The following is a 14,072-nucleotide window of genomic DNA, read 5'->3' as shown; positions in this document are numbered from 1 at the left end:
CTTTATTTAACAGAAGCATTGTAAGTCAAATGTATAAGAGCTTTGTGTGTCACAGGTGGACAATTTTTATTTTAGACTGCCAATGGCAGGAGTTATTTGATGGCCAGTGGCAGGAGATGTTTGATACAGTATACTTTATGCCTGGCAGGTTCAGCTTTTTCAGTATGCCAATAGCTACAGACATAAGCTTAATTAAGAATACATGCTTGATGTATGACTTATGACAATGGGATTCAAAAATAAAAGTTTTTGAAAACTATGCTACATTATCAACTATCTGATGTCCACACAGTAAACACAGTCAATATTGCATACACATGCTACTCTATGTGGGGCGAATCTTTTCATTGATCCAGTCAATGAAGTGGGTGACACGAGCATAAACACCAGGTTTATACTTCTTGCCGCAGCCATCGCCCCAGCTCACCACTCCATATATATAATGTGTGCCATTCTGCTTGCAGACAAGAGGGCCCCCAGAGTCTCCCTAAAAAGAGAACAACCCAACAAAATAAAAGTGTGAACAATACATTCTAACAACATTTCTACATTTATGTACACATTAACTTTAAAGCATTAGATAGCTCATTAGTGGTGCCTATATGTTTAATCTAATATGTCTATTTTTTAAAAGGTTATAGTTACAGCCATGCATAAATACAAACCTGGCAAGTGTCAATCCCTCCTTGTATTCTTCCAGCACAGAACATGCTGTCATCCAGCACATCACCAAGAATTTCAGAAGCCATGCAGCGAGTCTGGTTGACCAGGAGAACTTTTGTGTCCAGCAACTGAGTGGAACCGCCTTCATCTTCAGAAAAAAAAAACAACAAAAGAATCTAAATTGATTTTGAGTTAGCCAGTAGAAGAACAGCTCATGAGCAAGCAAATAAGAATTAAGCAGATGCAGAGAGAGAAAACCACACCTTTCTCAGTGGTTCCATAGCCTGATATAGAGCATTCCATCCCATCAGGAAAAGGGCCAGGGGGCAGACAGGCAGATTTGACATACCGAGTTTCTCTGGCACAAAGACCATCTTCTGTCACAGCCTTCAGTTTGAGCAGGGCTAATTATATATAAATAAAAAAACAAGCACAGTGAATGATTTTGTCATTGATTAAAAAGTGATCAACACTAAAATAAGTGCAAATTCGTTGATTCATCAATGGTATGTGTAAGCAGGATAATAGATGACCTATGTCATTATGTAAGGCGTGTTTGGATTCAGTGTAGTTCTCATGCACGAAATAATCTTCAACATCAATAGTCTGATCTGCTGCCTCTTGCCTCTTCAGGTCCACACCACCCAAAACCACCTGCATCTCATATTGTTCCTCACTGTTAAGTCAAATGTGCATAGATAAGCAAGCAAACAGACAGTCACACACACACACCAACACACACAATCATTGTGCAATATATTTCAAAAGTGCACTTTCTTAATATTTTTAAACTACAATTTCCAATTAATTCGTCTAGAACTTAGACATGAATTTGTTTTGAAGATGAAGTTGTTTGTCACTTACATGCAGTGAGCAGCTGTGAGGACCCAGCAAGAGTTCAGGAGTATTCCTCCACAATTGTGACCAAAGTCATCAGTGCTATTCCAGACACGGACCTGCAATGAGGCTTGCCAGGGATGAGCTCCAGGTTTGGTCTTTCTCCCACCAAAGATCCTAGATGTAATCCTACTTGGCTTTGGCTTTCCACACTCAGAGAACTCTGCTTTCACATAAGACTCTTCCCCTCCAGTAGTTGGTAGCTCAGTTTTAGGAGCTACAGTATAAGAATGTTGTGAATATTAGAAACAATGCAGGGTTGAAAGAAAGAGGCTAGGGAAGTAAGAGAAAATGTGAAGATATATACCTGGTTCAGGGCAGCGTGTGACATTACAGTCATCCCAACGCAACTTATTTTTGTATCTCATGAAGCACCAGGGCTGACTCTCCCCATCTGGGTTCCTGCAAAAAAGGAATGCATAATACATTCATATTTGGCTTGTTTTGTTACTTCTTTCTTTCTCATACATATAGATACACAGTCAGGTCTGACCTGCAATAGTTATGAGGTCCAATTCCATCATCTTCTACATCGTCATCTTTATCAAAAGGACTAAACTGCATTATTAGGTAAGAGTTCCAAGGCAGACACTCCTGTCTAGACACTGTCTCACTGACGAAACCTCTGTATGAGGAACCATCTCCCTCATAGCAATCACCAGGACCTTAGACAAATAGAGTTAATCACCAGCATGTTGAAAAACAAAACAAAATACTAAATAATTTTTAAAAGCAGGCCACATTACCAACTTGACAGAACTTTCCACTGTAGTTTTCAGGACAGATACAATGGAATTGAATCCGTGTACGACCCTTTACACATGTTCCACCATTCAAACAGGGACTGGGATTACAGGGTGAGGCTGAAACAGGAAATAAACTTGAATGACTTTATATTGTCCTTAAAAAACATTGCAGTAAACACAAACATCTAATTTTCCTCAGCATAATTAATACAGCACTCCAAAAAAGATTTTCAGTAATGAAGTAAGTGAATATTTATTGAAATTGTTTAAACATTTTTCTAAAAACTGTTTTGTTTCAGTGTCACTGAAAAAGACTGATCAATCGCACTCACCTTTCTTGCAGGTAGGAGGCTGGAAGGGGGCGATACACTTGCACTCATAAAAGGGATCTTCATCGATACGGACACACTCGCCACGACTGCATCTGACATTCTTACAAACATTTATAACTGAAAACCAGAAAATCCAGATATTACTGACCCAATAAACTTTTCTTTTAAAATAAGTAGGACTAGTAACAAATTAAGGGCCTCTAACCATCTTGACATCTTTTGCCAGTAAACGGCAGAGGACAAGTGCATTTGAAATCACCATAACCATCATTATTACATGTACCATTGTTGTAACAAGGATTTGGTTCACATTCATCTGAGAAGAAGGGAGACAAAGGGTGGAGAGAGAGCGAGAGAGAGAGAGAGAGAGAGAGAGAGAGAGAGAGAGAGAGAGAGAGAGAGAGAGAGAGATGTTAAATGAAACACATGCATCCTTACTGTTGATAAACCTTTAAAAACAATGCTTTGTACAAGCTCCGATGGATATTTGTTGATATCAAAGAATAAATCGTTTTCCACATTTTATAACATAATAATATGGCTTTAATATATTTATCACCTATTTCATCAGAGAGGCCCATCAGCCAATCAAGGTCTATTTCACTTTCATCATCATAAGATTCCTCATCGTACTCATTTACGAACTCTTTAATTGCTGTTATGATACCTAAACCACAGAAAAAGTTACTGACATGACAAAATTTATTTAATTAACATATATTTATATAAGGTATAGTATAGTATAGTACTGAATCTCACCTTCAGCTATGTCAGAAAGAATTTCCAGTAGCAGCCCCTGAAAAATGTAAAACAATTTCCACTAAAACATTCCACAATAATTAAAATAAAACTTTACATATAACTAGCTAAAAACTTATGTGAGTTCTGTTAAGGTGATTATATTTAACCAGCATAAATTATAACTGAATGAACTGTGCAAAAGTTGCTACGCACCTTTTTTTCTGCTTCTGTTGCTGCTTGATCGAAACACTGCAGACTCAACAGCAGCAGCAGTAAAGCGAACATGATTATGCCAGTATAGGTCACAGGATTAAAGGGAAGACCTCACCATAGCCCTAGGAAATGCAGGCATTGATCATTCAGATCACCCGTTGGATATTCATACTGTACTTAGTCTCTCCTCTTTATCTGGCAATCATTAGCCCATAATATTGATTTCTCCCCAGATGCATGTCTAATCCTGTGACCGAAAACACATCCCACCCACTCACTACCACTAGAAATTTCAGACAGCTGTTTTTGTTTACTGGATATATTATCATGTAGGCAGGTCAGGTACAAAATGCCAAAAAAAGTAATGATCTTTGTTATGATTGCTGTGATCATTTCTGAATGCCTCTGTATAATTATTTTCATCCAAGTCATTGGCTGCTGTATCAGCAGTATAAGTGTATTTACTTTGAATCAGAACTCTGGACTTACAAATAAACAGATAGTAAAATATTCCACTGCCCATCAAAAAAGGGTAAAGCCTGTAGTACTTGTTAGGTGGCAATCAGGGAATCAGACTTTAGACCCAGTGTTTTACACACAATTAATGTTGGTTTTGTTATTGTATACATACAGGGATTCAGTTACAGTCTTTACAGATGTTTAAATCAAGCTCCATAAAATCCATTCTTATGGGTATTTCACAAAACATATAAAGAGAAGAGGGAAAACCAAGCAAAGAAAAAAACCGGCTCCCGGTTTCATGCAGCTCTTACGTTCATATCGAAGTTTGTATTTGTGTCTTTGTATTGTGCGTGTTCGCTTCGCTTGAGTTCAATACGGTATTTTCGTCAAACGCACATGTGAGTGGGATGAAAATACCTCAACGTTTCCCAGTAGGAGCAAGGTCATTTGAGTAAACAATTTGTGTCAAGTTCACTCTCAAAATGGCAGGGAAAAAAAAGGTGATGTTCATGTGTGCCCATGTGTATAATGTGGCTCTTTGTGGTAAAACAGTAAAAAATGTGGCCCTTGGTCCCTGTCTGGTTGGACACCCCTGATGTAGACTCTTTAGAAAATTTAGAAAATGTGCCCTGAGAAAGAGAGTAAAAGGATTTTATTAGACACTCTATTACCCAGATATATGTATATATTTCTGTCATTCTTTTAAAAAGTGTAGTTTTTTCATTCATTGGTCAGCAAAATGTCTATTACAATATCATTAATAAAGACGCTATGGGGGGGCACGGTGGCTTAGTGGTTAGCACGTTCGCCTCACACCTCCAGGGTCGGGGTTCGATTCCCACCTCCACCTTGTGTGTGTGGAGTTTGCATGTTCTCCCCGTCTCTCGGGGGTTTCCTCCGGGTACTCCGGTTTCCTCCCCTGGTCCAAAGACATGCATGGTAGGTTGATTGGCATCTCTGGAAAAATTGTCCCTACTGTGTGATTGCGTGAGTGAATGAGAGTGTGTGTGTGTGCCCTGCGATGGGTTGGCACTCCGTCCAGGGTGTATCCTGCCTTGATGCCCAATGACGCCTGAGATAGGCACAGGCTCCCCGTGACCCGAGGTAGTTCGGATAAGCGGTAGAAGATGAATGAATGAATGAATGAAGACGCTATGTAAACTGGACCAAGAAAATATAACCCTAAATAATATCTGTATGTTTTTTTTTGTTTTTGTTTTCACTTTTAAATGCATACAAATACACTTGAGTATGTATAAATGTAGGCTTTTACTCAACTTTACTTTACTTTTACGTTTAAGCTTTAAGTATACTTTTGAGAGTGCAGTGATTGGGAGACTGGGTATGTTGGGGTAGGGAATAATGTGGCACACCATAGCTCTGTTGCCCCATGTTTATTTATGGTGTTTTTCTATTTTTCTATTTCTGAAAATCTGTTCTTACACAGGTACATGAACAAGGCCAAAAGCACAAATAAAAAGTTCACATGTGCCCTTACCATGAGTCTACTGTTCTCTGTAAAAAAGACTGTAGAGTCTATAAAATAAGTTTTCTAGGTGCAAGATTATAATTCTACAAATTACCTGGATGTAAGAGTTCTTAAATGGATACCAAATACTGATATTCTGAAATCCTTACTATGTACTGTACATTTAACTCAGCAATAAATAAACTCCCAAGTAAGGCACTGCCAAATGGGATAAATGCCAGTCATTCATATAGCCATGTATAAAAAACAGTTATCAGCGAGTTGTCTTGAACAAAACTTTAATTCTTGCCAAGAATGTTCTGTAGTGAAAAACTGATTTGTGTTATTACAGCTGAATTGGAGATTTTATAATACAGATGACAGGTTGAACTTCATGAGTAGATAACGTATTGTACAATATTTATTTTCTGACCATAAAAACAAAAATAAAGGTTTTGTGAAAGCTGGATAATAAAGTGTGGCCCAGCTTTATGTAGAACGCATCTTTTCACTGATCCAGTCAAGAAATTTGGTGACACGGGTATAAACACCAGGTTTATTCTTCTTGCCACAGCCATCACCCCAGCTCACTATGCCATATATATAATTTGTGTCATTTTGCTTACAGATCAGGGGGCCTCCAGAATCTCCCTACAAAGAGAATATTATTTGCACCTGGTAAACTCTATAAACTGCCAACATATTAGTATTAATATAGCAGTTAATTCTATTCACATTATGTGATTGGTTGAACCATGTTCTAGCCATGCTGTTACATTTATATAAATTTTTATTATCTGATTTTCAAAGCAAACTTATATATATATATATATATATATATATATATATATACATATATATATATATATATATATATATATATATATATATATATATATATATATATATATATATATATAAATAAATAAACACCTGGCAAGCATCAATCCCTCCTTGCATTCGTCCAGCACAGAGCATGTTGTCATCCAGCAGATCACCAAAAACATTAGGAGCCATGCAGCGGTTTTGGTTTATCAGGAGAACTTTTGTGTCCAGCAACAGTCTGGAACCTTTCTCATCTTCAAGAAAATGGGATTTGTACACGAAAAGAAATCATGAGTTAACCAGTAGAGGAAATCTGATCAAGCAAATAAGAGGTGAGGGAAAGGAGAGAGGGAAAACTACACCATGCTCAGTGACTCCATAGCCTGATATAGTGCATTCCATCCCATCAGGAAAAGGGCCGCTGGGCAGACATGCAGATTTTACATACTTAGTCTCTTTGGCACAAAGACCATCTTCTGTCACAGTCTTCAGTTTGAGCAGGGCTGTAATTTATTTTATACAAAACAATAAATGGCTTCATCATTAATGTAAATATATTTGATGTATATCTAAAATAGAACTATTTCACTTGTGTTTCACTTGCACTCATGTAAAACTAGATACATCCATATAACAAAAATCATATAGCATTTTCCCCATACATATAACAAGAGACATCAAAATATTACAACCTCATTAAAGTTAATATGTAATATGTCTATTGAAAATAAAAGATGTTTTCAGAGATAACCTATGTCATTGTACTGGACATCGTCAACTTCAGTGTGGTTCTCATGCATGATATAACTTTTGACTGCTATTGTCTGATCTGCTGCCTCATGCTTATCCAGGTCCACCCCACCAAGAACCACCTGCATCTCTTTCCCCTTCTCTATCATCTCTTGTCTGTTAAGTCACACACACACACACACACACACACACACACAAATTTATTTAATATTTTAGCTACAGGTTTTATTATTGGGTTAGTTTCCTATATACTATGATTGATATTTTTTTAATTAAGTATTTTGGTCAAAAATGCAACACTGCTGCTGCAGGCAACACTTACACGCAGTGAGCAGCAGTGAGTACCCAGCAGGAGTTGAGGACAATTCCTCCACAGGAATGAGTAAAAGAATGAGTGCTATTTTTGCGGCGTGTCTGCAATGAGACTTGCCAGGGATGAGTTCCAGGCTTGGCCTTCTTCCCACCAAAGATCCTAGATGCAATCCTACTTTGCCATATCCTTCCACAAACAGAGAAGTCAGTTTCTGGCGAAAGCGTGGTTGTTACAGGTACAGTCTCTGTTACTGGCTCAGGTGTTGTTAAAACTGTAAGAGTATGAAGAATGTTATTCCAACTAGGTATGATGTTAGTAGAGGGGGTGGACAGTCGCAGGGTGGGATCCAAAAAAGAATGAAAGAGAAACAATGAAGAATGTGTACCTGGCTGTCCCTGGCAGCGTTTGACCTTACAGACATCCCAGGTTATTGTGTTATTGTATCTTATGAAACACCAAGGCTGTTTATCTCCATCTGGGTTCCTAGATGAAGGGATATTCAGTACTTATTTATTTACAGTAACCTACATATGTACATTAATATAAGACTGAAATGGTTAGACTTAAAATAGACTGATATAACTATAACCATAACTAGGATCATGTACAATGAATCTACATCAAATAAGAATAATATAATATAATGTTGAGCAATCAATATACACAAACTCATAAACACAAATATGAAATTTGAAAAATTTCATTGTGTTTGTATTAGTAGCCATTAACATTGCAGTGAAACCTCTTAGTTTCCAGTTTCCTTCAAATGTCATATAATCAGTTAAAAAGAGTCTCTCTGTGTGCATTGAAACTGTCATGTGATCCTATAAAAGGGCTTGAGGAGATGGAAACATCAGTGACCGGGTAAGGAGACCAAGAGTAACAATACAGAGGCTAGAGGCTAATAATCAAAACGCAGTTGAGAGAAACCATTCAGTATGAAATAACTGCAAGGTATTTGAAATCCTGTTTGGAGTTTGCCAAGTGGCATGTTGGAGACTTAGCAAAGAGGTGTAAGAAGGTTTCTGCCATCTGCTCAGACTAAAATGTCGATTCTTGGCCTTGCATTTCCCTCAATGTTTGGCAGAAACTGACACTACTCCTCCATTAAAACATCTTCCACATACTAAAGCATGGGGTTGGTAGTATCATGCCTCCAGAGTCACGGATTTTCATTATTCATTCTATTTTTCTTTGTCTCAGACTTATAATGATAGCTCATTGATCTAGAGTTACATGATGCTGTTTGGTTAGAAATGTTATTTAACAAACACTACACCATTCCCGAAACATATTTATATTGTGTACTTATACAGTATCAAGAATATGTGAAACTTTCAGTGCACACAGGTTTACAATTTATTAATTATGTGACTTCTGATTACACCAGAAGTAATTTAGGGATTATACAGCACCTGGGGTGAATGCAGACAGAGACAGTGAGATGCACCGGGCAATGTTTTCTATTACGTGGACCATCTTCCTAAATATGGTGCAGACCAAGTACACCAGTTCATTAGGCTTTTCTTAATGTACTGTCCTCTTTCAGCAGGATCATGCTGCCTGCCACTGAACTTGACTGTTTTCTGTGTGAATCTTGGGTCCATGAAGGTTCCAATAGGTCTTCTGCAGTATATGCGATGATTATCATGCTGCCTGCCACGTTTTATTGTTCAGTAATAGTTTAAGGAACATGACAAAGTGTTGTTCATTTTGCCCCCACATTCCTCACATCCCAATCTGACTGAGCATCTGTAGAATGTGTTGGAGAATCCCGCAAGGTTCTGCTGCTAGCATCTTGCTGCCAGATACCACAGTACATGCTTCAAAGGGTCAGAACACACCTGCAATAGTTATGCGATCCAGTTCCATCCTCCTCCTCCTCCTCCTCCTCCTCCCCAGTATATTCAGGAAGGTATGCTATTAAATGAGAGTACCAATGCATACACTCATTTCCAAACTCTGTCTCAGAGACGAAACCTCTGTATGAGGAACCATCTCCCTCATAGCAATCATCAGGACCTTAGACAAATAGAATTAATCACCAGCATGTTAAAAAACGAAATACAAAATCATTTTTAAAAGCAGTGGCTGAATGTGAATAGGCCACATTACCAACTTGGCAGAACTTTCCACTGTAGTTTGCAGGACAGTTACAATGGAATTGAATCCGTGTACGACCCTTTATACATGTTCCACCATTCAAACAGGGACTGGGATTACAGGGTGAGGCTGAAACAAAATAACTTAAGGTTTTTACAAAACTCTTGCAGTAAAAATAAACATCTAATTTTCCCCAATAAATTAGTCTAGCTCTCAAAAAAAATATTTGATTTAATGAATGAATATTTTTTGAAACTGTGTAAGCGTTGTTATAAAAATAGTTTTTTTAGTTTTCAGTGTCACTGAGAAAGACTGATCGTACTCACGTCTCCTGCAGTTAGGAGGCTGGAAGGGGGCAACACACTTGCACTCATAAAAGGGCTCTGTTTCAATAAAAACGCAATCGCCATGTCCGCATTTGACATTCCTACACACATTTACAACTGAAAAACAAAGACACCCATAAACTAATGCACCAAGACCATTCTTTTAAATAATTAAAAATGGTGAGAAATTATAGGCTTCTAACCAGATTGACATCTTTTGCCCTTAAAAGGCCTGGGGCAAATACATGTGAAATCGCCATCACCATCATTCTCACATACACCATTGTTGTAACATGGATTTGGCTCACACTCATCTGAGAGAAAGCAAGAGGGTGGGAGAGAGAAGTAGGTAAGAATGCTAAGGTATACTACTATATATCCTGAACAATAATATTAAATATTTAATTTTTTATTTTTTTTACATAATATATTTTTTGCATCCAGATTGAGTTACAGTTTCTTTTGGAACTCATTTTAATGAGATGATTTGCGGACTGAGGGAGAGAAACAGGCAGAGAAGAAAAATTGTAGTTTAGTGAAAGAGGTTGTTGACCATACTGGATGAGTGGATGTAATGTGGAGTTTCTGCAGAAGGGAACAAAAAAGTGATGGGGAAAAAATATATTTAACCTCATATAGAAATGCTTCCATGATTTGGAAAGGCACATCCTGATCTAGTATGTAAAGGCCCACAGCTGACACTGCATGCATGAATACAAAGGTTTTAGTCAGAGATGTGACCAAGAACCTTAGGATTACTCTGATGGAACTCTGAAGGTTCTGTGTAGGAGACATACACCCTGAATAGGATGTTTAATCTACCAACCACACACATTCACACATACACTACCTGACAAAAGTCTTGTCGCCTATCCAAGTTGTAGGAACAACAAATAATAACTTGACTTCTAGTTGATCATTTGGAATCAGAAGTGGCTTATATGAAAGGCAAAGGCCTCAAGATTAAGCTTATTTTACCAAAATAAAATCTTATCATGCCTTGATTTTTAATTATTTAATTAGGACAGAAATATCAGACTTTGCTTAGACAAAAGTCTTGTCACTTAACAGAAATAATGTACAGTAAAGAACATAAAGTCATGGTGCAGTGGAAAAAGAATTAATATTGTGTATGACTCCTATGAGCTTGGAGGACTGCATCCATAAGTCTCGGCAATGACTCAAATAACTTATTAATAAAATCATCTGGAATGGCAAAGAAAGCATTCTTGCAGGACTCCCAGAGTTCATCAAGATTCTTTGGTTTCATCTTCAATGCCTCCTCCTTCATCTTACCCCAGACATGCTCAATAATGTTCATGTCTGGTGACTGGGCTGGCCAATCCTGGAGCACCTTGACCTTCTTTGCTTTCAGGAACTTTGATGTGGAGGCTGAAGTATGAGAAGGAGTGTCATCCTGCTGAAGAATTTGCCCTCTCCTGTGGTATGTAATGGGCAGCAAGAATGTCTTGATACCTCAGGCTGTTGATGTTGTCATCCACTCTGCAGATCTGTCGTACGCCCCCATACTGAATGTAACCCCAAACCATGATTTTTCCTCTACTGAACTTGACTGTTTTCTGTGTGAATCTTGGGTCCATGCAGGTTCCAATAGGTCTTCTGCAGTATTTGCAATGATTGGGATGCAGTTCAATAGATGATTCATCTGCAAAATCAACCTTATGCCACTTTTCCACAGTCCATCCTTCCTGCAACTAACTAGGCAACTAACAACTAACATCCTAGTTCCTCTTGCCAAGAAAGGTGATCTTACTCTTATGACCAACTACAGAGGAATCAGTCTTATGTTGATGGCAACAAAAGTCTACAACAATATTCTACTCAGCCGAATAAGAGAGCCTATAGATAAGATCTTAAGACCCAATCAGGCGGGCTTTCGTCGTGGAAGAAGTTGCACCGATCAAGTACACATCATACGCAGATTGATAGAAAGTGCACATGACAAAAACCTGCCTCTCTACATAACCTTGGTAGATTTCGAGAAGGCATTTGACTCAATAGATAGAAGGAAAATGTTTGAGATCCTGCGTCATTATGGAATCCCAATCAAGTTGGTCAACGCAATCAAGACCATATATAACAACTCTAAAAGCGCAGTCCTAGTCGAAGGAGAACTAACAGACGAATTTGACATAACAACCGGAGTCCTAAAAGGAGACACTCTTGCACCCTTTCTCTTCATCGTCGTCACTGATTACGTCCTGAAGAATACAGAACTTAATCATGCGAGATCCCATGGCATCAACAAAGGCGAAAACGGCTTTGTTACTCAACCAAGACAATGTCGACGAGAACCAGCAATAGCCTGCTATGTGCAAAAAAAGAACCAGCATAGCCAGCTATGTGCAAAATCAATTTTTGACCTTGATTTTGCAGACGATCTCGCACTACTGGAAAAAGGCCCTTGCATGGGCAGCCTTCTGGAAAATGAAAAATATTTTGCTCAAAGAACCTTCCCATCCGTCTCAAAACAAATATTTTCCAAGCAGCATGCTTACCAATACTTCTGTATGGCTGCAAAAGCTGGATTATAACAGAGAAACGCAAACAAAGCCTCAACAGTTTTGCCACCAACTGCTACAGAGTAATGCTCAACATCAAGCGCTTGGAAAAAAGTCTCAAATGCAGTGATATACCATACGATCGGTATTGACCCGCTATACCTCCAGATACAACGGAGGCAACTTAGATATGTCGGCCATTGTCTACACAAACCAGAGTTTGAGCTGATCAACAAGTACGTTCTCTATCAACCATTGGAAAGACACGGGCGAAGAAAGCGTGGTAAACCAAAGCTTCTCTACCCATAGTACATAGGCAAATTGATCAACAGCGAGATACCACCAACAGTTGACGAAATGAGAACAGCAGCAAGAAACAGAACAGAATGGAAGAAGATTGTTGACGCCTGCAAACCACAAATATTTGCAGCCGACTGATGATGATGATGATGATGATGATGATGATGATGATGATGATGATGATCCTTCCTGCAAGCTGTGGGCCTTGGCAAATGCAACACGATTTTTTAGTTGTCAAGGCATGATAAGATTTTGGTAAAATAAGCTTAATCTAGAGGCCTTTGCCATTCATATAAGCCACTTCCGATTCCAAATGATCAACTAGAAGTCAAGTTATTATTTGTTGCTCCTACAACTTGGATAGTGTACACACCCAGGAGCAATTGGCCTTAGCATGTCCACTGACTGTGTTTGGGTGGGTAGAAGAAACTAGAAAACAGACACAATAAGAACATGCAAAGAAACTCTGCATAGACAGAAACCCAAGTTCAGAATCAAACCATGAATCCTGAAGCTAGTGACAACTCTATCACAAGTCCCAATAATTCCTCACGGTAATGTAAATTCCTGCATTACTGTTACCTCTTTCTTCAATAAATTCATCCAACCATTGTGAGTCAGTAGTAGTTTGACCATTATAAGATTCTTCATAGTAGTCTTCAGAGGTCTCGTTAGTTGCTGGTGTTGGATCTAAAACACATTTTAAAAACAGTCTCTGTGTTAATAAAAAGTTACTTAAACTCAACAAAATCAAGGTCAGTGTTTAATGAAGGTCAGTGCTTTTATTAAAATAAGATATAAACCTCACCTTCATCAACTCCTTTAATCTTCACGAAAGATCCCTGAAAGAGTTCACAATTGTACCATTCAACATTCAATAAACATTCTAACAGATTTTGCATGAATCAAAGTCAACTCGAATATGAAACGTTTTGATGAAGAAAGACCTATAGACTGACCCAAATGTATGCTGTAGCATATTGAAAAGCATGGAGCAGTGTGATATGCAGAATAACTACAGTTTAATAAACATTTTCAGCTTTGGTCCTGGAAAGTCAACATCCAATAACAGGCAGCCCAATAATAGTCAAATTGCAGAATACATTTATTTCTCAGGGACATAAGAATAAACATTGAAAAAGGCATTATGCAAACTGAATCCACTCGTTAAACTCATCTACAAAAACATCACAAAAACACACACATACCTCAAATGCAACATACCTCACTTTTTGCTGTTCCTGCTGCTACTGCTGGCTGGTTAAGAGTCTTCAGACTCAGCAGTAACAACAATAGTGGAAGCATGGCACTAAAAGGTACTAATTACAAGAAAGAAAGTTGTAGGCAATGATCATTCAGCTCAACTCCTGTAATTAGAAATCAAACCTACATATCTCTCGACTCTAACTGG

At 38.2% G+C, this 14,072-nt stretch overlaps 1 protein-coding gene across 3 annotated transcripts; it reads right to left on the bottom strand.

Moving 5' to 3' along the window:
• Positions 1–33: 33 nt before the first annotated feature.
• habp2 (hyaluronan binding protein 2) lies at positions 34–14,072 on the bottom strand. 3 transcript variants are annotated; one of them, XM_060858081.1, is made up of 13 exons: positions 13,886–14,063; positions 13,470–13,503; positions 13,244–13,351; positions 10,043–10,153; positions 9,840–9,956; positions 9,526–9,642; positions 2,054–2,225; positions 1,868–1,962; positions 1,528–1,777; positions 1,197–1,339; positions 927–1,067; positions 666–811; positions 34–487 (listed from the first exon to the last, which is right to left on the bottom strand). In XM_060858081.1, the coding sequence occupies exons 1-13, from the start codon at positions 13,964–13,966 to the stop codon at positions 326–328; spliced, it is 1,677 nt and encodes a 558-aa protein (XP_060714064.1). In that variant the 5' UTR covers positions 13,967–14,063; the 3' UTR covers positions 34–325. The 3 variants fall into 3 exon arrangements, with proteins under 3 accessions (XP_060714064.1, XP_060714072.1, XP_060714055.1); XM_060858089.1 differs by lacking the exons at positions 9,526–9,642; positions 9,840–9,956; positions 10,043–10,153; ... (1 more) ...; positions 13,470–13,503; positions 13,886–14,063 and adding exons at positions 2,307–2,423; positions 2,639–2,755; positions 2,844–2,954; ... (1 more) ...; positions 3,398–3,434; positions 3,593–3,746; XM_060858072.1 differs by lacking the exons at positions 34–487; positions 666–811; positions 927–1,067; ... (2 more) ...; positions 1,868–1,962; positions 2,054–2,225 and adding exons at positions 5,805–6,173; positions 6,456–6,601; positions 6,710–6,850; ... (2 more) ...; positions 7,796–7,893; positions 9,255–9,432 and having other exon boundaries at positions 13,886–14,072.

This window comes from Tachysurus vachellii, chromosome 2 (assembly GCF_030014155.1).
Source record: "Tachysurus vachellii isolate PV-2020 chromosome 2, HZAU_Pvac_v1, whole genome shotgun sequence".
Lineage (NCBI taxonomy): Eukaryota > Metazoa > Chordata > Actinopteri > Siluriformes > Bagridae > Tachysurus > Tachysurus vachellii.
This window is presented reverse-complemented; position numbering and strand designations above follow the sequence as displayed.

Excerpts from the sequence above, each read along its gene's own strand:
- habp2 (XM_060858072.1), bottom strand. The coding sequence starts at position 13,966 with ATGCTTCCACTATTGTTGTTACTGCTGAGTCTGAAGACTCTTAACCAG. Across the intron at positions 9,433-9,525 it reads TGGAAAGTTCTGCCAAGTTG|GTCCTGATGATTGCTATGAG; the intron begins GTAATGTGGCCT and ends TATTTGTCTAAG. Across the intron at positions 7,894-9,254 it reads GGATCGCATAACTATTGCAG|GAACCCAGATGGAGATAAAC; the intron begins GTGTGTTCTGAC and ends CCCTTCATCTAG.